Source organism: Parasteatoda tepidariorum, chromosome 5, assembly GCF_982258835.1.
Source record: "Parasteatoda tepidariorum strain Cologne lab strain chromosome 5, Ptep-v5.0, whole genome shotgun sequence".
Lineage (NCBI taxonomy): Eukaryota > Metazoa > Arthropoda > Arachnida > Araneae > Theridiidae > Parasteatoda > Parasteatoda tepidariorum.
Genome location: NC_141759.1, coordinates 1,200,254 through 1,225,058, shown reverse-complemented (window position 1 = coordinate 1,225,058; position 24,805 = coordinate 1,200,254). Strand labels below are relative to the sequence as shown.

At 33.2% G+C, this 24,805-nt stretch overlaps 1 protein-coding gene across 4 annotated transcripts in view; it reads right to left on the bottom strand.

The window, feature by feature from the left end:
• Positions 1 to 290: 290 nt before the first annotated feature.
• Positions 291 to 24,805, bottom strand: part of vg (transcription factor vestigial) — a 68,900-nt gene continuing 44,385 nt past the window's right edge. Inside the window, exons 3-5 of one of the 4 annotated variants that reach the window (XM_016058875.4) lie at positions 12,806 to 13,297; positions 10,356 to 10,421; positions 291 to 684 (exon numbers count right to left, since the gene is read on the bottom strand). In XM_016058875.4, the coding sequence (XP_015914361.3) occupies positions 10,363 to 10,421; positions 12,806 to 13,297 (551 nt within the window). In that variant the 3' untranslated portion in view covers positions 291 to 684; positions 10,356 to 10,362. Of the gene's footprint in view, positions 685 to 10,355; positions 10,422 to 11,772; positions 12,489 to 12,589; positions 13,298 to 24,805 lie in introns of those variants that run through there. The other 3 variants (XM_016058876.4, XR_015433572.1, XR_011637666.2) reach the window with 3 other exon arrangements.

The window sequence follows — 24,805 nt, the reverse complement described above, 5'->3', positions numbered from 1 at the left end:
TGTTTGATTTGTCAAAATTATTTCAGATATATTGATTTTTGAATCACACAAGGGAATCACTTATGTTCACGTTTTGCTTAACTTATCGTAAACTTTCGTTATCCTCAACTTTCTCACTTTTTGCTTAACCTTTTCTTTGTAACACGTTTTGCTTTTAACTATGTAAACGCTTACGTTAACTTGTTATGTTGACTATATAAATGTTTATGTTAACCTTTTATGTTAAGTTAACTATGTAAATGCTTATATATTTGCAAGGAACAGTGGAAATCGGAGTATTTTCAAAATAATTTTTTTTTAATGTTGAATAATTTTAATTGGGTGAGTATACGCTGTTCGATTCTCAGATGTGGGAAGGACCTATAAATTATTCATGAAAATATGTACTTTTCTTTTCTTTTATATACACAATAAAGAAGTACATATGCTGTCGTGTCCAGTTAAGATTCCGAACAAAGGTTTGCTCATCACTGCTGATGAACAGTTGCAACGAAATAAATCGAATTTAAGAACAGAAGAAGAAGGCTCCTGAGGTGCTGATGATTTCTTTTCACAACCGGGCGATCACATGACTTGGGTCGCGACCACATCTTGAAACTGTCTAAAGGGGAAGAAAATATCACTTATTTTGGCTTTATCAGAACCAGTAGATTTCCTTACTTTCTTGGGGCTGACCCTCCAAACCTGGAAAAAAAAAGAGTACAAATTTGAATAATAGTACCATTCTAAAGAATTACATTTGATGGAAATAAATAAGTAAGAAATTTGCATAATTGGTATGGAAAAGACATTTGAAAGTCAACAAAATTTAGAGTATCCTTTTATACAAATTAAAATTCCTGATGGTCCCATGAAAAAATTTTGATGGTTCATGTTGGTTTCAGTGCGATTCATGATAGTTCGATATCATTTGATGATCACCATCATCCAACATTTTTCATTACGTGTTCCATCGTTCAAACTTTCATCGCTCCATGATGGAAAATGCTACTTCAATGCTATGATGGTTAATCATCAAGAGAAGTTTGACTCTCATGGACCAGCGATCCATGATGATTCGTGACAGTTTATGATGGTTCAAACTATACAATTGCATGATGGTTTAATGGGAATTCTTGTTGGTTCTCAGGAATGTACCGTCAGAACAATTTATTAATCAGTACGAATTCCTACGTTGGGATGAGGGTTGTTCATGATCGTTTCAGCATTTGATTTCTAAGAGAAACTATGATGGAAATTTCTGATGGTTTAAAATGAACAAAAAATTAAAACCAGTTGCAATTCTTATGTTGGAACATCATAAATCAGTCCGATATTGAGGTGATGGTTACTTATGTTAGTTACCATCAAAAAATATAATGGTTTATAATGCAATTATTGATGGTTACCATCAAGATTATGTTGGTCCATCAATGGAAGACCGTCAAACATTTTGACTTGGTTATACAAGATACTCTCCATAATGTTTACTTTCTAAAATATAGATTTGCAACAGTCAGAAAATATGCTCATTTAAAGGCACAAATTAAGCGAGAAAAAAAAAGACATCAAAAACTAACGAGTCACTACTGAGGAAGGCGCTATTAAAACAGAAATGAATCGAAAAAGGGAAACAACTCGAAGATTCATCACGCATTAAAAATGATCACTGGCTCTAAAGTTTTTCATTCCTCTCTCTTTTCTCAATAGTGATTCGGCAGAAATCCATGACGTTCTTCAATCGCTCTTAAATATAAACGTACATATTTTCTGTTTTGATTTCACAACGAAAGGACTCGTTCTGACGGTTAAGCAAGACTTTTATGTTGTGTAGGAAATGAAATTTGGATCAGTTTAATAAGATTCTAAACATTGGTATGAATATATCATTTTAAATATTTGCTTTTCGATTAGGAAATAGCGACGGTTAATCTCTGGACAACAATGACGCCATCTCGTTTCTCGGAGATAGCCCTGCGTAGTTCCACAGGAATTATATGAACATTTAATATTTTCCAGGCGTACGAACAGTAAAAAAGTATTCGTTTTAAAAAATAGCCTAGTGGTATCAATCTAGAATATACTACCGTATACTTTACTGTAAAAGTTAAGCAGTTCTATAGAACCGAATCTTATACTGTGAAAAATGAAAAGTGCTGTGGAAACTAACCTGTGAAGTGTCATTTATTGTAAAAGTTGAGTAGCACTGTATGAAGTCAAAATTTTTGATGGTTTTCCATTGATAGACCAACATAATCTTGATCAATAATTCATCATAAACCATTATATCTTTGATGGTAACCAACATAAGTAACCATCACCCCTATGTAGGCATTCGGACTGATTTTTGATGGGCCAACATATAAAAAAAAATGCTATGATGGTTCATTGCTGAGGAACCAACAATAATTATTATTAAACCATCATAGAAATGCTTTGTTGTACTATCATAGGTCATCACGAATTTCCATCATAGTATCTTAGAAATCAAATGTTGGAACGATCATGAACAATCATCATCCCAATGTAGGAATTTGGACGGATTTATGATGGTCCAATATAAAAAAACACAATTTGTTTTGATGATATATTCCTGAGAGCCAACAAGAATTCCCATTAAACAATCACGGAAATGTATATTTGGAACTATCATGGATTGCTGTTCCACGACAATCAAACTTCTCTTGATGGTTAACCATCATAATATTAAAGTAGAATCATGGAACGATGGAAGTTTGTTGGCATATCAAAAACCACGAACGCGTAATGGAGAATGTTGGATGATGGTGACCATCCAATGATGTTCGAATATCATGAATCGCACTGAAATCAACATAAACCATCAAAATGTTTTGATGGGACGATCAAGAATTTTGTCTCAGGGTAGACAAAACATTATGCTTATTAAGTTTTTCTCTAAAAGTTGAATAATACTGGCATTTTACAGCTAAAATTTGATGAATACTGTGAAAAAACATTTTACGGTATCATTTGCTAAAAAATTGGATATTACCGTTGAGAAAGTGTTTTATAGTATCATTCATCTCTAAAGTTTTCTTGAATTATTTCGTCGCATTAAATCCATCGAGTTTTTCTAAAAGTTTTTGAATGCAAAATTATATGAAATAGGGAGTGTCTCTCTTAAACAAACAGCAGTAAAAAGAGGTGAAAAAATAAATAAACAAAAAAATGTAAAAGATTTTCCTTTTTCATAAAAAGCGAAAGTTGAGAATCACCGCAATATCAATTCTCAGTGCTTCTCAAATAAGAAACCTCTTCAACAACAACAATACGCGGAATTGAATAAATAAAATAAAAATAACAAAGCGTATGAAAAAAGAATATTAAGTGAGGAGGGCGTAGAATGTGGTGGTGGCATCGAAGCAAAAGGGGGTGTGTGCAAGAATTCGAGCAGAAAACGAAACGTGTGGGAGGGTGGAGGGGAATAAATTGCGCATTATGGGCAAAGGATGCGCTTCAGGATTACGCATAGGGAGGGAGTGGAGGGAAGGTATCAAGAATGGAATTTAGGAATGCGGGATCAATAACGGGAGTGGGGGGGGGATTGCGGAATGTTAGATTTTCTCGCCCCTATCATCCTCCAATCGCAGCGTCGGACGGTGGTCTCTCTCTCTTTCCTTCCCCATAAAATAGAAGATGAGCGGAAGGGTGGGGGGGGGAGAGAAATTGAATTAGAGCGAATAGCGTAGGGGGGTGGGGTGTTGACTGATATCACATCCAAAAGAGGAAATGCTGTGTTTGGGGAAGAGTTAAGTTTAGAGGGGGAAGAGATGAAGGTGTTGAGATGTTTTTGGAAATAATAAAATAATATATATATATATATATATATATATATATATATATATATATATATATATATATATATATATATATATATATATATATATATATATATATATATATATATATATATATATATATATATATATATATATACAGGGTGTCTCAGTTAAGCGTTTCAGAACTTCTAAGAGGGGTAGGGGGCATCCTGACGAGTCGAAATCATATAACAATGTGGGGTCGGAAATGCTTTCCTGAAGCGGTGACGTACACAGAAGCACCATAAAGAAAAGAGACAGTAAGTGAAAAATCGCTATAATAATACATTGAAAAAATTATATGGTACATGGGCCAAAATAAGTGTTCGAAGCTTCTGCCACCGGCCACAATGTACACCTCACATCTCCGGTGCATGGACATTCGAACATTCTGCAATACTCCAGGCATATCTCGCAGGCAGCTACTGTGATTCTTGCAACCAGCATTATCAACAGGGGTGTCATAAACCAGTGTTTTGACACCCCTGTCAGCTCCAGAAAACAAGACAAGATAGTTCGGGTGACCGAGGAGGCCATGTAATTTTTTCAATGTATTATTACAGCGATTTTTCACCTACGGTCTCTTTTCTTTATGGTGCTTCTGTGTACGTCACCGCTTCAGGAAAGTATTTCCGACCCCACATTGCTATATGATTTCGACTCGTCAGGATGCCCCCTACCCCTCTTAGAAGTTCTGAAACGCTTAACTGAAACACCCTATATATATATATATATATATATATATATATATATATATATATATATATATATATATATATATATATATATATATATATATATATATATATATATATATATATATATATATATATATATATATAGAGAGAGAGAGAGAGAGAGAGAGAGAGAGAGAGAGAAACTAATTTTCCTTTCTGTAAATGCAAGAGTCATATAAAAGCCGCGATGCTTCAGGGGAGTAGAGCGTTAGCCTTCCACTGTGTTGAACTGGGTTCGAATCCCAGAAATAGCTGGTCGACACGAATTCCGCATCTAACTTGCACGGACTACAGTGCTGACGTAAAATATCCTCAGTGGAAGATGAATCATGGGCAGGAGTCCATTTGTCGTCAGGCTAACCGTGGGAGGCTGTCGTGGTCCTCCTCTCCATGTACCGCAAATGCGGGTCAGTTCCATCTAAAAGTCCTCCACGAAGGCGAATTTCTCCCAATACTGGATCCAGGAGTTTCCCTGTCTTCTGGATTGGGTTCAAAATGAGAAGACTACGAAGTTGAACCTTGGTAGGCGTAAACCCGAAAAATTAGATCAGCTGCTCAACGACGGTTATAAAGTAAAATATAAATGGGAGTAAAACATATGCCACAAGAGATATAAACTATAAATGGAGCAATGTAAGGTCAATGTGAAAAACAAACAAACTACTAAACAAAAAAAGAAGAAGAAAAAAAAAACAAACCTAATTTAACGACAGTAAAAGCAAGACGTAGGTTTGTGTTAAAAAGGATGAAATTATAATATTTCAACTTAGGCATTCTGCTCAATTCCGTATTTTTGTGGGCATGGACTCCCCGGATCTTTCACCGACCTTTGGATGTTTTAATATCCTGTGGCTGACTCGTTATTCTAGCGTATGTTCTTGCCCAATGCTACTTTTGTGCTGTTAGATTGCTCCTCATGTTACGTCACATCAATTATTGTTTGGGAAGATATTTAAAACAACGTTCAGTTATGATGAGCAAATGATGCAAGTTAAAACATTTCTAGAAGCCTTATATCATCCATCTCTAGCGTAATCTCTCTCCGAATTTAGTTGTTGAATAACCCAATAAAAAAATGAGATGGAACACGTTATTTCAACTCTATATCAAGCGTTCATTTACACTTTAAATTCTTACACTCTCCTCTCGTGCATTTTTCTCCCCCCCCCCCAGTCGTAAATTATTTTCGCTTCCAAAAGCACCGATTTTACCGTATGTGGAATATCGATAATCGTTTGTTCACGAGAGAGGATGATCAAAATGTTTGTATGTTTTCAGTCGTGTCATAAGGATAATTACAGTTCAACATCTGCCAATTACTGTGCATCGGATGAGAGAGAAGCGAATTCTTAATTATTGGAAGAATGTGTCCTCAATCTGAAACACTGAGTGACGTGGAATCGAGAGAATTAGAAAATGAAGTGATGGAAAAAACAATGAAACGTGACACAAAAAAAGTATATTCGTTCGGTGTGTGTGTATGAGAGAGAGATGAGATGTCTAGCAAAAAGGATTTTGGATTATTTTTAATGTCAACTTTTGAATATATTCTGAAGTTGTAATGTGGATGAATGAATGCTGATAAGTTTGAGAAATTTATGCATGTAATAAAATAATTTGTGCCTGTGTGTCTGTATGCCGATAAGTGGGTACTTAGTAAACTCTAAAAATACTACATTTGCTTTGAAGCTAAATGAGTACATTTCTAAACAAATTACAAAACCCGATTTTTAATTTTTTAATTATATTTTTGATTCAAAGATTGGGATAGCCTTGTTGGTAGGGTTATGAACTCCCGTTCGTGAGAACGGGAGCCGGATGAAAACTCCTCGTGTAGTAAATGGTGACTGGTGCACGTTAAATCTGTCGTACCACAAAGTCCTCTATAACAAATCAATATCTCTGGGGATACTAATTTGGAGATTGATAGTTCTCTGGTTCAGGTCATAGTTACGATCTGTGGATGGATGAATGGGTCAACGATATAAAGGGGTGTGACGTATGCTTGTGGCAGAACTCGAATTCTTGGACAAAGATGGCACCATTGGAAAACAACATCAATCACACCCCCTCTGCCTTAATCTTCAACGACAACAATAGCAACAACTACATTCAATATGTAGCTAAATGAGTACATTTGCAAACAAATTACGAAACCCGATTTTCCATTTTTTAATTATATTTTTGATTCAAAGGTAGTTGAAAAATAGTATTTCCGCAATGGTATTCTTGGTTTTGTGGAACCCACATTGCTTTAAAGTAAATAATATGTTTGCTAGCATATAGCGCTAATCAAAAAAGTGTGCTCCATAATACTTAATTATTTTTTATTCGTCTTTATGACAGGTTATCTGAATAATCAACGTAATTGCTGTGCCGTAGACAGACTACGAGACCAAATTAGTATTTTTAAGGTTACCTGAAAATACGTCTTTATTTTGTTGATATTTATGCTTTTGAAACGTGTTTTAAAAGTAAATAATTTAAAATCTACAGTAACTGAATTGGAAAAAAAAATTTTGCTCTGAAAATCAGAATTAATGGAAAAATGGTTCTAATTTGTTGAGGATAAATGTAAAAACTGCCAATAATATTATTGATGCCAATGGTAATTAATTTTGGTAATGGTTATTAATTGAAGTAAAATAAGCTATGTACTAAAATAATTTTAGTTAATTTATTTTGGTAATAGTTACCAATTGAAGTGAAATACACTGCTTGACAATTACTTAGGAACAACTGATTTATGTAGAGTAGCGTTTCTAACAGCCCACCAGTAACTGTAAAATCAAACACAGAGGGCGTTGTAGAGCAAGACCATTCTTTATAAAAATCAGTGTATACTATCTATTCATTCAATAAAAAACTCATGATAAGGTTTAATAATGTAGCATCTAAGACTGTTGAACTTATTTATCAACAGAAATATGTCACCTTGCAACCACTACCGGTACAAAGGTTTCTGCCAAAACAAACTTACGGAGATTAAAACAAATTTGTATACACGGAAGCCTGTTCGATGCTTTTCGCTTCAATCACGCTATCATCGAGAAGGATTACGTTGGTGTAAAAAAACATATTGGTTGGGATCTGGTTCACCAACAGTGGTACACAGGGATACTCCATGAATAATCCCGTTTCAATGTGACAAGTTATTCTGGTCACCAGCTAGTGTGGAGAGAGATGGGGAACACGTTATGCACAACAGTAAGTTCATGAACGTGATCGGTGTGATTCATGCGTGTGTTCAGGCATCATGCACAATGGCAGAACACCGTTTCAAATCTTTGAGAGAGATAGCACTACATCTCAGCGGTATTGCAGAGAGATTGTTCCGAACCATGTTCGTCCATTTAGGGGTGTGGCAGGTTCAGAATTTATGTTCATAAACGACGGCCACACAAGAGCGCTGAGGTATAGGACACACTGGAAAGTAAAAGTATTGTGCAATGGTCTGCGTACTCTCTGGACCTGAATCATACCAAACCTGCCTTGCAGGCCAGGATAGCCTGTGGGTAGGGCACTGGGCTCATGTCCAAGAGTTCGGGGGTTCGATCCCCGCCGGCCGAAGACTCCCCGTGTAGTAAATGGTGACTGATGCACGTTAAATCGGTCGAGTTGCAAAGTCCTCCTTGTTCCTATAACAAATCAATATCTCTGGGGGTACTGATCCAGGAGTTGTCTTGCCTTCTGGATTAGTTCAAAATTACAAGGCTTCGGAGTCGAACATTAGTAGCCGCAAACTTAAAATTGGGTCGACTGTTCATCAACGGATATAAATAAATAAAAAAAGAAACCTGACTTGGATCACCTTGAAAGAGGAGTGAGACCCCCAAAGGGCACCGTTTAGTGGAGAGCATAAATAACATGCAAAACGTTCATTATTGTCTGAGGTAATAATTACATCTTTGTGAGATACTCATTCCTGTTTCATTCTAACAATAAGAACCATTTTTCGTAGCTATTTGAAAATTATATAAGGAGAATATTATATTTAATTTTCTTATTTTTAGATGGAAAAATATTTGTACCATTTTGCATATTAATAAATGCACATTGCCTCCACTAAGTTTGCACATTTCATTACTTAAGTTGTTTCATTACTTAAAATAATGTCTATTATGAATTATACCGGAAATACTAACTGTTCCTTAGCAATTGTCAAGCAAGGTAGTAAGCTATTTACTAAAAGGTAAAATGAATGGAGAAGCGGCACTAAATACGTTAAAGAGGCTTAAAAAATCGACAATTGTTGAATTCAATGATGCCTTAATTAAATTTTCGTTGTCGTTGCTTATTGAAACTTAAGTACTGAAATACAAAGTAAATGGAGAAAATGTAATTAATAGTTATGGAGAACAGTAAAAAGTAGCCATGCTGTTATTGACCCCAATAATGCTTAATTTTGGTAGCAGGCACTACTCCCATAATTGGTGCAGTTTTAATGTGTGCCAAATATACTCCTATATAGGTACAAAGTACTTAAAGAATAAATTCGGTGACGACTACAGCTACACTGTACATTACTGAAGAAATAGGCTTTTACGGTTCTTCGAGAACACGAAGAAATAGCTTGATTGTATCAAATTTGAAATATCATGAGTTGCAAGAGGAACAGTATTGTGCAGATGCAACCGAATGCAGTTAATCTTTATCTTGATGGGATGAACGAATAAGGCGTGTTTTTGCTTCATCTAATAACGAAAAGCTACCGAGAAGGGCAATTAATAATAATAAAAATATTGGAATTATTTTGGTTTATTATTTCGTCTGTATTTGTCTTACAGTTTTGTGCATAGTTCTGCAGCGTTGTTCATTTTTTTTCACCCCGTACAAAGAATGGGTATTTTTTTTAATAAAAAGAAAATAATGCTATTGGTTCTTTCTCGTATAATGAAAGAAAAAGAATGCTTATATTTGAATTCGAACATGAGGTAAGATTGAGTTTCGTATTTTTCAAACTGCAAGAGATTCTAAATTTTCAATAACTTTTCTTGTTTAAATAATTATGAATTAATTTATTAAATAATATGAAATTGAATTTCCTTCAGAGAAAAGTCAAAGACTGCTATAGTTTCATTTTTTTAAAGAGGAAAAAAATGCCTCAAATGTAATTTGTTTTAATTCAAAATAATATAAATTGTAAATATTACAAGTAATTCGTTATTATTTCTCTCTTGATTTTTAAAACAAGCTAATTTCCTTGTTACTCTAATAAACAATTAATGTTAACTAAACAATTAATGTAAAAACTGAATAAGTTGCAAGGTTTTTTTTCCTTGCGGCCCTGTTCCAAAAAAAAAAAAAATTTCTTCCCCCGCTTAGTAAAATCATTTTGGAACTAACAGTTTTATTGTCAAATTGAACATTTTCTTATTTCAAAATAACTTTTAGTTAAAACATTCAAGAAAATTAAAGGACACAGAAGAAAAAAAAACATCTTGAAGATACATTCTGCAATTAAATCTTCAGAAAGCTATCAAGAATTCAAGCCATTTTAACATAAATTGTATGCTGGTAGACAGATCTATCCCCCCATTAAAAATTAAATAATTCGAGTTTAAGGTTTTAAAAATAAATGCTTAAAGTGTATCTGCACAAATTCCATTTTTACGAATGTCTACTTATTTTCTTTTTATATTGTTTCATGAACAAGTAATTTATTGAAATATAAAAAGCGATGATTTAAAGTCATGAATAACATAAAAGCTGGTAAAATAATAAAGTAAAAGAAAAGAAGAAGAAAAAAAAAAAGGCCACCACCACCAGAAAACAAATTATAAAAAAAGGTGTCACGTACTGTGTTGTCACCTGTATGACATCTGCATGCTGTGTAACACGTTGTAAACACTCGTAAAACCAGCCTCTGTTGGGTGAGAGAGAGAAAGAGAAATAAAAAAAAATAAAAAAAAATATTTTTTTTAAAAATTCTAATCACTCGGATATGATACGATAAAAAGTTTTAGAACTAATATGTACTCAATTTGAGGGATGAATCGAATCATTAAAATATTCTTTTTTCCCCTTCTTTTTAGTATATTATATTGACTCTGATTTGGATGAATAACTCCTAATCTGTTTATTTTAATGCATTGATTTCAATTTCAAATAAAATTTGTTTATTTTAATCTGCCTTTCGAAACAGTTTATTCTAATCTAAATATTTGAAGAAATTTCGTCTGATTATTTTAGATCCTGAGACCCACGGCTTAAATAATTTTCAGAAAATGCTAATTTAGAAGTAAGTAATATCATAACTGCAATAAAATACTTCACGTTTTCTTAAATAATTAAACAAACTTAATTAATTTTTTTTGATATTTTTAATAGATGGATTAAAAAAGGATAACTTTTAATTTTATCATTTTTTTGCATACTATAGGATTTATGTAGGATATTGCATTTCATCATGTTCGTCGTGAAGCAAAAGCCAATTAGACTCTAAATAATAGGATATTTATATGCTATGAAAAATATTTCTTGAACAGAATTTCTTACCTTTCTTAGAATACTTCATTGTATTTCCCACGTACGAGATCTATTTGCTTTTTTACACAATCAATGGGCTTTGTGAAGTTATGTCAACAGAAATCATAAGGTATAATTTTTTTAACAGATAAAATAGAACAAAATATGTTCAATATGTTGGACTCCGGGTCTCAGGTTTAACTGGTATTGACAAAGCATGAAGTGCGCCAAATACGTAGTATATATTCTTAATGTGTATGTAAAGGGGACTTTAGAGTAAATTGCGGAGTTTTATGGCAAGCATCATTACATGTTTACATATATGACATAAGAATCCGAAAACAAAGTTTAATTCATAGAAAAATAACTATTTTTGGAATTATTCCCGAATTCTGAATGACAAATAAAATTTGATTTTTTTAGATTATAAAATGATACTTTTGAACCCCTCCAGAATATTTTAAATAGTGTTCATATTTGTGTTTAATTTTTGGAATCTATATTTTACTTAATTTTAGAATTTTGATTCTAATCTTAAATATGTTGAGAAATTTTTGCGTATTGTGAAAATCAAATTTTGCAAAAGAATTGAAAAATAGTTTATTTATATATTTCTTTCTTTCACGTGGTACGAAAAACGCGATTCTTTGCCTATTTAAATTGGTAAATATCTGTAATTATTTATTTTGTTAGGTTGTTTTAAGTAAAATAGTGCTAAATAGTGTTTTTTAATGTTTTAATGTAAAATATTTTTGTTTTTTAATGTAATGTAATGTGTTTTAAGTAAAATAGTGTTTTTTAATTTATTTACTGAAAACAATTTTAATTACTTTTTGTCTATTTTGCCTTCTTGATATTCTAAGAGCATATGCAACACCAACCTCATGTAAAAATAACATACTTCAAAATCTTTTTCTGAAATTGAAAATAGACGAATTGGAAAGATCTTAGTCTAGTAGATTTTTCATAAAAAATATATTTAGAACCTACCAAAAAATTGTTTCAATATGTTTAGGAAAACAAATGGGTCATTTTTAAAACGGTGTTGCAATGAAAACAACCATTATATTGCATTTTCAAAATGCTGCTTTAAGATAGTAGCACATTTAAGTTTACTCCGTACCTTGCAAAGTAGGTACATTGCATTTCTGAGGTATATTTTTTGAACTGAAATGAGTAAAGCAAAAAATGAGGATTTTCTCTATTGTTTTATCAATTTATAAAATTTTCTCACTAACTATAATCATGAGTGCGATTCAAGATAATTCAACATATTTAAAAGTTACACGCCCTTAACTAATACATTTTTCAAAAATTCACTTACGCAAGATTTACTCGAGGTTCACTCATGCAACTAACTTGTTTAAAAAAAAAGAAAATGCTCAGGTGACTAACAATTTTCACTCACAAAATTAACATGCTGATAAGATGCTCACTCACACTGATAATGAACTCACGAAATTACCTTATTAGCTAACGTGTTTAAAAAAAAATACATGATACAAATTTCACATGACTAACAATTTTCACTCACAAAATTAAGATGTTGATAAGATGCTCACTCACGCTGTTAACGAACTCACGAAATTACCGTGTTAACTATATGTTCATTAACACTATCAATCTAAAAAGTTTACTCATGCTATTAGTGTGTTCCTAAAAAATTTCCTTCACAAAACTAACACGTTGATTACACACTGTCAATTAACCTGGTTCACTCCCTAAACTAACAGGTTTATTAATAATTAGCGTCCATAACTAACAACATGTTGATGAACTTACCAGTCATGGGTCCGTAGGCGGCGCCATAGTTGGAATCCATGTGCCCAATCGGATCATGATACCTGGAAGTGCCCCAGCTTTCTGCCGCCGACTTCTCCAAACTAGCGCAGGCCGCAGCCGCTGCGGGTCCTAATCGGGCAGCAGATCGAACTGAGGGCTGCAAAAGGAGAGATCCGTACTGGGGCGTGAACCTAGAAGCCCCGGCTACGGTTGACATACTGGGGTGATAGGAAGTGAGTTCGTGTGACCTGTGGTGACCAAAATGTCCGGGTTGTCCTGTCAGCGTATAGTGCCACGGGTCATTTTGATGGTGGAGGGTCGCGTGTAGAGTACCGGGATGATGATGATAAGGGTCACCACCATAAGTGAGATCTGGTGGAAGGCCGCCCAGTCCAGCTGGTGTCATGGCCCCTATATTGGAAGTGGTCATCGGCTGGTAATTGCTGTTCCAAAAGGAAGGAGGAAAGTTTCTATGGGACATGGGTGGACCATCTGAAAAAAAAAAAATTATGTATCGATCCGAACAGTTTATGTATTAACTACACATATCAATTCTAATTTATCTATTCACCATACGTTTCAACTCAAATAATTTAGATATTAGCCACACGCATCAACTTAAATAATTTATGTATTCAAAATACGTATCAAGTCAAATAATTTATGTATTCACCATACATATTTTTCAGATAGTTTATGTATTAATCACAAAAATCAACTCAAATGGCTTATGTATTAACCTTGCGTATCAACTGAAATAAATTATGCGTACGTATCCATTCAAATAATAATTTATGCATTAACAATATTAATTAAAGTAATTTATGTATCAACCTATATTTATCTATTCAAATATTTCATTAATCCTTTGAAGTTTTATTTAAATAATACTAAAGTGTTTAGGTATCGAAATAATTTATAATTCCTACACCTTTCTCATTTAAGAAACCAACTCTTAATTTTTTATATTTTATTTTTATTATTTATTTTAGGATTTTCAATTTGCTGATTCCAGCCTCAAAAAATATGTTCAAAAATTAGTTTTGAAGTTCATATCATTACTTCTTATGTAGCACAAATAATTGCAAGTTTAACAAGGTTAATCGGGGCCATTTTTCGTAAATTATAATTAAAATATAGAAAAATTTGAATTAATATCAAACCTTAGAATAAACAAATGTAATAATTGAGGATAAAAGTTGACTAATACGCTTAAATGGCTTAAAAAATGTTGTAAAATAAAGAAGTGAAACAGCACTCTCCTAACTAAACTAGTAGGAATATAATTCCTATATTTCAGAAAACCTCATATTTTGAGAGAATATTGAACTATTGTGATAATCTTTAAATCAAAAGTTATTAAATGTGTTCTGTTTATACGTAGCGCCATTGTTAAAATATGTGTGTCTAGATATATATATATATAGAGAGAGAAGTGTTGTGCAGATTTTGGTAATAGAAATCTGCTTGGAAATCGCAACGAATCAGACCGATGATGAATCATCCGAATTGTGCATTTATTCCAAGTAATTGTCCTGATGTCGAATTAACTTAAGTCGAAATAATCGGTATCATCAAAAATCTATGACAAAAATCTAATGAGAATTCTTCAGGCCTTGATTTCAACCATTTGGAGGACTCAAATACTGTCAAAGATTTCATTAAAATATTTTAAGTCTCAATGTTGGCAATATTAAAATTAATTGCGTGCATTTATCAGTTATAATGATGAAACAATCAGTTTAAAAAGAATTCAAGTTGCCTATCTTATGCGCTGAAAATATCGAACTAAAATCGTTCCATCACCCAGAGTCGACATTTAGCACTAAAAGAAGGTTCTGTATATTTCGCCATTTGAATAATATATTGTGCTCTCATCTTAGTTCGAAATGAAACGCTACTCGATCATTGCAATTAAATGAAGGGAATGAATAATTCTGAGGAGCTTATTATACAATGTTTGCACTTTTTCTAAACTTCGAGAATTGTGGGTGTCTTTCGGTGATAAGATCTCCGCAACAAAAGAGAGGCAATTAAATTTAACTTCGATAAGACTGCCTCACATCGTCATTATCTATGAAAGACACGTCTTTGTGAGAGAGAATAAAAGCAAGTGGAACGTCTCTCCAATTAAAATGCCGAAGACAGCTATGCAACATCGCGTCCTCTCTCGCATTCGAGAATGCCAGGAGTGAGAGACACGAATGACAGAACGTCCGCAAGAGCACAGGAACATTCGAAAACGAATGGAAGTTATTTATCACTCGATTCTTTCTGAGACAAGTTGAGAGAGAGAGAGAGGTTCTGGAATGCTCGCGTCTCTCCTTTTAAATTTCAAATGAGACCCACGAGGGTTGGAGAGAATCCAAACCGCGGCATTCTCGAATATCGAAGAAACACGAATGGTATTCGAATCTCACGGATTGACGAACTTGAAGACATTCGTCGAGTGACATCAAACGAGTTGATAGAGTGTCCGCTGAGGTTTGTTAACTGTACTCTAATGGTTTCCTTCCATATACTTCTTTAAGTAGCTGTTTTATGCAAATAACAGTTTTTTTTTGTCAATGGCATGACATGACATATTAGCCATACTAATGCTGAAAGATAGTTAATTATGTTCATCATAGTTAATATTTCATGTAAGTTAAAAAGCAATTTAAAAAAGAAAAACAGACAACAGAAATGCTAAAGAAATAAATCACGCATCGAAAGGGATTTCAATGAAGGTCTGCTAATAATGATTACTTTCACTGTGGTTGAAATAGATATTAAATGACTCAAATAGAACGACTGTAACAAGTAAAAGATAGTTTATTAAATATGTACATGTCTATTTATTGCATGCATATTGGAAGATAATTTTTAATGTCACGCTCATGTTTAGCCCCTTTTAATGCTTTCCTTTTTTTTTTTTTATCTTTCCTTGTAGGCAATGCGTAGAAAACAAAATGATTAATCAATAACAAGAAGAAATGGAAAGACTAATTCGGAACGCAATGTTAGGGTGCACGCAACCATATCTCGCAATATTGCGTCGAAAACAATAACGGGTTGCGATTACATTCCATAGCTTCCATGCAAAAAGTAGCATTCAAAAAATAGCATGTCAAAACCAAAATTTAGTTTATTTTATAACCGTCGTTGAACACCAGACTTAATTTTGGGTTTACGACTGCCAGTGTACAACTCCGTAGCCTCGTAATTTTGAACCCAATCCAGAAGACAAGCAATCTCCTGGATCAAGTATTGGGAGAAATTTTACATTCGTGGAATGGAGCACACTTTTTTTTTAATGGAACTAACCTGCATATGCGTTACATGGAGAAGAAAACAAAGACAACCTCCAATGGTTAGCTTGAAGGTAAGGAAACTCTAACCCATGATCCATCTAAAACAGAGAATATTTTACGTCAACACTATGGTCTGTCCGAACCGGGTGTGAAATTCGTATCAACCACCCATCGCTGGTATTCGAACCCAGTTTGCCACATTGCAAGTAGAACGCTCTATCCCGGAGCCGTTCGAAGCAAATTAATTGTGTTAAATCAATCTTTATAATACGGTAATTTTCATGGACATGATTGATTATCACTTTCAGTTACCAATTTCTATAGATCGGCAATTTCATGATTTACTACGAATATATATTGAACTGCAAATTTCGACTGCGTGTTGTAACAGCAGCCTATTGTTTCCTTTCAAGATCAAAGCATTGGAGGCGAACTAATAATAATAGTAAGATTATTTTCCTTTGATGTTATCATGGACCTGACAGTAAATGATAGCTGTCAGTCGCATACATTTAAAGGCTAATTTTAAATCTGTATCAGTCACTTGTTCACCTCTCAGTTTAATTTAACACTACCCTATTGTTACCTTTAATAAATCTGATAGTTACTGATTGTTTCCTTAACTAATAGCTGTAGCACTTGACTGATAGCTACTTGAAACAATTTCAAAACAACAAAAATTTCGTTCATGTTATTGTTGGAAAGCTGGAGATTTCGTTCCTGAAAGTTCAGTTAATCGTGTGTGGCGCTGAAATCTGAACTTTGCCGTGGATTAAAGTCATGTCATTAATGAAATATGGAAAGAAACGCCCCAGTTCAGGTATTGCACACTTCATGTGACTGATATCACAAATATTTGGCCTTAAAACCCTCGCTTTAAAAAGATAGAGCTCTGAAAAAAAGATAGTAAGTGCTTTGACGTGATTAGGCAATGTTCATATTTTATTTTATTGATGAAGTTTATATTGTTTTACGGAATAAAAGTGCTTTCAATGTGTTATTGAAAAGTATATGAGTGTAGAGGCTATTTAAATTTTTAACTCATTTTTGAAGGAACAAAAAAACAGGAAGGAATGGTAGGAAGAAAGTGCTTAGTAACTGCAAAGTGATTCGTCTCGTTGAAGGGGATGATAAAGAAGAGCACCATTCTCATCCAAAGAAGATAAGGAGGAAGAAGATCTTTGCAACGAGGTATCACGTGGCTGCAGAAGAAAACGATCCCTTCCTTCTCATTATCGAATGAAAGAAGGGCGGTGGTAGGTAATGAGGGATGCACCAGACGATGCTCAAAGAAGAAGAAAAAAATGGATGCTTCTCTAAGGAAGGGAAGTATCCTATTTGAAATTATTGTTAAGATGGAGAGATGAGAAGTGTGAGAAATGCTTAACGGTAACCGTGATTGACAAGAGATGGCAAGTGGGTGGAGGGGTTATACTATAATGAGATGATATTGCAGTAAATCATGACAAGTTGAAATAAAGAAACGAATTGTTTTACTCCTTCAAAGCTGATTCAATACGTTTTATTTTATCGTAAATAGTATATGTACACAATATTTGCGTAAGTTGTAGATAGCCATTTTGGTCATTCTTTTGTAGTGTCTTTCCAATTAACATGACTCGGCAACTGTTGTTGTTATTTCTAATGTAACTTGCAACCAGCAAGAATGTTTTTTGAAACCAAGTGAATTTAAGGCAGAGGGCACGTTTTTTCTTTTCCGTCGGCGCAAATCTATGGCTAAGAATAAGACTTCAGCCACACACATGTCACAGCCCGTTTACCGGGAGAATCCATTCATACATCCTTTCATTCATTTACAGATCGTAATGTTGACCTGAACCGGAGAACGATCCATCTCCAATTCAGTACCTCCAGAGGTATGATGTGCTATGGAAACATGGAGGACTTTGTGACCAGATAGATTTAATGCTCACCAGTCACGGGGAGACTCTACCAGCTATGCACTAAACTCATTTTCACCTTAATAACAACTTATTAAACTTAGTTACCATGGCTTGCCATTAAAAAAATATCTTTCAAAGACAACACAATTTTTTTCTCTCTCCTTTCTTAATGTGAATGCTACAATTTTAATTCAGAACAGTAAATTCAAATGACATTACCTGTAAATAGGATAATTTACAAACCACAAAAGTAAATTCATTCGTCAACACTATTATAATACTAGCAGAGTATCCATTCTTCATACGTGGTAAAATAGAAGTAAATGATCAGTAATCATTGGGTAACTTTCTGAAATAACGCACAAAACTGAAAAACATATACCGTCACAATTAGTTGAGATAGAGCAGTGATAGAGATAGAGCGTTCGCCTGCAAAAGAGGTGAAACGGGTTCGAGTCCCAACCATGGATGGTCGATACGAATTCCGCATCCGGCGTTCACCGACCACATTATTAACGTAAAATACCCTCAGTGATAGACGGATTATGGGTTAGAGTCCCCTTGCCGTCAGGCTAACCATGGAAGGTTTTCGTGATTTCCCTCTCCATGTAACGCAAATAGTTCCATCAAAAAATTCTCCACGAAGGCAAATTTCTCCCAAAACTTGATCCAGGAGTTGCCATGTTTTCTGGATTGGGCTCAAAATTACAAAGCTACAGATTTAAACCTTAGTAGTCGGAAACCCAAAATTGGGTCAGCTGGTCAACGAAGCTTATAAAATAATAGTTAAGGTAAAACAATTTCAGTTTTTTTTTTAATATTTATTATTATTTGTGGCTCTTCTCGGTGTCTATAAGATTGAACGAAACTCATTTTTAGTAATGTTTTCCATCAAGATAAAAATAGTTATATTAAGTACCATTTGACATAATGTTATTACACGAATGTGACTCCTTACCCTAATCTCCTCCGGAACTTTTAATCCTTGCTGTCGGCCGTAAAAAAGCTAAATTAACACATTTATTATCTATTAAAAGCATCAATTAACATAATATTAATAGTGCTTATTACCAAAATTAATAAAGCAAGATTGGTATTAATAATTATATGATTTCCCCCCATACAAATATGTACCTATTTCATTAATTTATCTTCTTTGTACAAAACTTAATGTCTTTATTTCAATTTGTACCTATTATCAAAATTACCTAAACGTAATATCATTAGCGACAATAAGAGTACGGCAATTTCTAACGGTTATAATAAACGAATAAGTACATTTTTTCCATGAATTTTGCCTACAACAAAGCGTAAAAGTAATGAAACTGATATTTCTATTATAATTTTCAAAATAATATTGATGTTTGGTAGGAAGACGAAAAAAATTGCGAAACCCCATTACTAATGACATAAGTGCTTAATTAAATGTGTATGTAATACTACTGATATTGGCTTCACTGACGCATGGATAATGAGTCACAAACATTGACGGATTAACTATGCGTCACAAACTATTAACGTTAATTTTACTTGTGATATGATTACTTTAAATAAGGAAACCAGAGACAAATAATTCATGAAAATGCGATAAAACTAACTTTTAAATAATAAGTATTGTAAGCTACCCAATCGCTCATATTGTAAAATATTTATTAAATCTTATGGTAGATACTTTATCTACGTCACACTGCACAATGGGCTATTGGCGTCGGTCTGGGAAACATCCCTGAGGATGATCCGAAGACATGCCATCACAATTTTGATCCTCTGTAGAGGGGAGGGCTCTCCTACTTTGGTATCCAGATGACCTGCACGCGAAGTCAAACTTTTTACTGTTGAACAGTTTAACGTGGACCGATACCACGCACCTTCGGTCTCTACGCAGGCTGATCAAAGTGGTCACTCACCCGCTTACTGACCACAGACAGTGATGCGTTATCGAACATAAGTTCTCCAAATTTGGTGCAAATTGGTTCACAATAGTGGATTTGTATGATGCACATACACACAAACATGCATATAAATATACTGCTTTAATGATATTGATTAATGATTCAAATCAGAATAATAATCTCAATGAGACTTTGATTTTGTAAACTAGGTTAAAATTAGAAAAATATGCTTTGTGAGTTCCCTTTGAAAAAGTCACGCATCGAATCTATGTCACAAACAAGTCAATATGCTATACGGTCTATTTTAAGTCAAATTTTAATCTCAAACTCCTATGCATTATCAATATAATTATAGAATTTTTACCTGTCTCTAACCTCTCGAAGCTTCAAATTGTTTTACAACAAGTTACATAAAGCAGTATGAAATGGAAGTGAAAAGTCACCTAACATTTGCAAAATTAAAAAAAAGTGTGACGATAATTGGGTGATGCTAACTGTAAAACAAAACTAGATTTACGAGAGAGAAATACGAAATTCTCAATATGAAATCATACATAAATGAAATGTCTCGATTATGTCTTTTTTATAGAATTATGAAAACTGAGTTGTATTTTCCCCAGTAAGTAATAACTTGAATTCGGATAGAGAAAAAAAATCAAAGAAACAATTAGAATTAAATTCTAAGTCTTCCTTAGAATGCAAAAATTTAAAAACAGAAGTATTAAACTTGAATTTTTATAAATAAAACTGGCCTTTCAAAGTTACACAATTTGCACACTTTTCCCCTCTCTGTTACTATGGTTGCGAAAATCGTGTTTTCCCCTCACTGCAGTGGATTTCAGGAAGAAGTGAGAATGTACTGGTGTGGGAAAAAGTGAAATTTGCGGATACCATGGTAACAGAGAGGGGAAAAGTGCGGAGAATAGGGAAATTGCGTTCCCTTGTGTCGTATATTATTGGACAAAATTTTTTATAAAAACCGTGCTTGTTTGAAAACAGAAAAACTCCGAAAGCAGGGGAGAGTCTTTCATTAATATATTTACGTGGAAAAACAAAATAATTTAATGCTAAAATATGTTAATACTGTTCTTCTGCATTTAAATAAAATTGGTTATAGTATAAGTTTAAAATCACTCGATTTAATTATTAGGAATTAAGTTAAAAATAGCAATTACTTTTGCCTGAATAAGTATAATTAACTCTGACTACAAATATGTTTTAATTCAATAAGTAATAAAAATTGAGTGAATTTATAGTAACGTGAAGTGAATTAACTTATTTGCACAACGCTGATTACGAATGTCACACTAATAAATTTTATTTTCAGGAAAGATTTTTTAAACAGTATTTTCGTGCTTGTCTAAAAAGGTAACGTACAAAACCTCGCAAGTATTTTCACAGAAAATAGATTAAAATTAGCATTTTAAACTTATTTATCTATTTCTAAAATAATTTATACGAATATTTTAAGACTGTCATTCGAAGGCTCTGTAGTCGCATGAAATTATGTTTTTTTTTTTTTTTTTTTTTTTGTGTGTGTGTATGTGAATAATTTGCTATTTTCATAACTGATGTGAGTTTGAAACAGTTACTCGTGGTCAAGTTCAGCCTGTTTTTAGACAGCTCATTCTATGTTTATTCTGAATATGGAGCAGCAGAACGTCAATATGGAGAAAGCAACAGTTTTGTGTAAATAAAAAGCACTTTGCTGTCTAATTTTTCACTAATTACAAACTTACTTTTACTTTAATGCTCATAAAAATTTGTAAAAAACGGGAATGAAACATTCATTTTGATAAAATTTCATCTAGATGAATAAATGTCGCCAAATTGGTGAGTTTTAAGAAAGTTAATAACTTTTAAAATATTTTAGTTACTTGTACGTTCGAGAGCCTAAGTAATTTTTTTTACAGTAAGATGGCATATGCAGTTTAAAATTATAGCTTTGCTTCAAGCGCAAGGTACTTAAACTGTGACTTTTTTCCTTGGCAAAAGAGTTACGATAAGAAATATTTCTTTACAGTAAAATGCCATTTTCTTGCATTTGAAATATATTTGGGGGACTGGAAAGTAATGTCGTTTCGGTGCATTTGATATTTGTTATCAAGAATTTATTTTTAATCAATAATGTAATCACCCACGTTAGCAACAGCCTTTCAATGCCAAATAGAAAATGAATGGAAATGGATCGAAAAAAATGAATTTGTTTTTAAGACAAACAAATATTTAATGCGCCGAAACGACATTACTTTCCGGTCCCCCTAGTGAAAACGTCTAAATGATGTAACGTACGCAATGATGATATTACTTCTCATAAATTGATAATTGAAGATAATCTGATGCATCAATAAAACTATTTATTGTAGTGAGCGTCTAAAAGATTCAGCTGTTGTTAGCATTAAATTGCGTTTTTGAGAAGAAAAAAAAAGCATCATAAAATAAACTTTCACTTACTAACGAAATACATGGATGTTTAGAGACAAGAAAATGCCTTTATACATTTCATCTCTTTTCAGCGAAAAAAAAAAGAACTTAAGGTTGACTTTCCTGCAGGAAACATTCTCGATTTCAGAAAGTGAAGATGATATGCCATAACCAATTCATCAGAAACTCAGACTCGAATCAAGTTGGAAAGACAAGGAACCACATTTTTGAGAGAGCGCCAAAATGAAACACTGCCAAAGCTGTTATCTCTCTCTCTCTTCTTTTTCTTGTTTTTAATTTATCGCCAATCAAACGTCATCACCTGGCTAATCTAGACTCTTAAATTCTCCTTCTCTCTGTCTGAGTCCCGCTTAATGGTTAATTTTTTCTTCATTTTAAGTAAATAAATAAAAAGAAAAGAAAAGCGTTTCAAACGTAATTGTCAAAGAGAAGAAAAAAAAGTATATTTCACAACAATGCACCCGAGCATTGTAGTCAGAATTCAGTAGTTTCATTAGGTATTGTGGCAACGGGTCGTCGCAGTTCCACCGGGAAGAAAACATTTTCCTATAAGAAGATATCTCTTCCCATAAATAGGTCGAACTACAAAGACGTCAGAATTGAATGAAATTTGGAATGAACACACCACAACTGAATAAATTTTGGTGTGAATTGAAAAAATGAACTAATTAAGTTGGGAATGAATGAAATAAACGTCCCCGTAGAATGAAGTTTCGAATAAATGCCACAATTGAATGGAATTACGAATGCATTGAATGACCGACATTATTGAATGATGTTTTGAATGAATGGAATCAATGTCACAATAGAAAGAATTAAATATACGTCAAAGTTGAATAAATTGAATAGATGTTCCGATTGAATGAAATACATTAACAGAATGAACGTCACAAGTGAATAAATTGAATGGATTGAAATTTTTCTTGTCTTAAGGAAATGAACGTCACAATTGAATAATTTTTGGCGTTTTGAATGAACATCAGAATAAAATTAAATTTTGAATGAATCTGAAAAACGTCCAATTTGTTTTGAATGATTTAGTAAGTGTTATTTTAAAACACTCAAATAAGCGTCACTTTGAATGATTTTAATGAACACTACAATCAACTGAAATTTTAGATAAATTGAATGAACGTCATAATTGAAGAGAACTTCGATGAACTAATTGAATGTCACTCTTGAATGAAAAATCAAATGAAGTTAAGGAAAGTCATAACCGAATGAATGAATGAGGAGATGTTGCTCATTCAATTAAGGAGCACTCGTCAACATGGCTGGAGGGAAATCTCTATTCATTCTTTATAAGAAATTTTACCTCAGACACTTTATTGGTTTAGCAACGAATCGTTTTATACCGGATACTAATAATCAATTTAATACCGGAAAAAATTAATTTTAATTTTTAAGAGGACGTTATGACCTCGAGAGAAATTCTTCATGGCAAATTCTCATTCACTTCCGTTAGTAATTTAAACTTTAGATAAACCATGAAGTTCTAATGCTGAAAAGTTTTAAAAAAAATATTACATTGAAAGCAAATTATGACACACTGACGCAGTGCAACACTTTATCAGGAAAAATTTCACCTTTTTCGCCATACCAAAACTTTTCGTCGAAAATTCTCTTTCAACTCAATAACTAACTTAAAATAAAGAAAAAGTTGAGTTCAGACTAACCTAGAGTAAGCCATAAAATTTCAAATACTGGTAAGAAATTTTTAAAATATCAAAATAAAATATAACGTGAGAAGATAATTTAGGATTAGTCAATGAAAAAATTCTTTTCCAATAATTTGTTTGCATTTTGATATTTAGAAAAAATTTTTCAGTGATTGAAACTTTATGACTTATTCTATGCTTTTCTGAACTCACTTTTTCTTCACTTTAAATTTTAAATTAGTTATAGAGATGAAAGAGAATTTGCGAAAAAAAAAAGTTTCTCTGGCGGTATGGTGTCCTCGTAAGATTAGAACTTCAGTTTGAGTACACTGTAGCGGTCACCCCTCTAACAACAATTTTACCTTGTCCCCAGTTGATTTCAAAATTGGCTCAATGTGAGTTATATAAGAACATGCACCGAGGGACCTCTATTGGAATGTCTATATTTTTTAATATGAATCCTAGAATGGCCTACATTGACCAGTATAAAACCTATATTGGCTAAATAATGGATGTAAAATATCGGGTGAATCGGAAAATTCCATGTAGGGCCAATATCGGAATATAACGGCGCTTTGAACAATTATTGAGTCAAGATTCCTGAATGAGGGCCCAAGTTATTTTGTTTGTAGGGTATAAGGGTCCTGCATAGAAAATGATATGGGTCCATTATTGAAAGTCATTCTAAGATCAATGTATCAAACAGACATAGGCAGAATAACGGCTATAAAATATCGGGTGAACTTCTGTATAGGTTCCAATATTGGGTAAATAAGGGCAATAAAATGTGACAATTTTATGTAGGGTA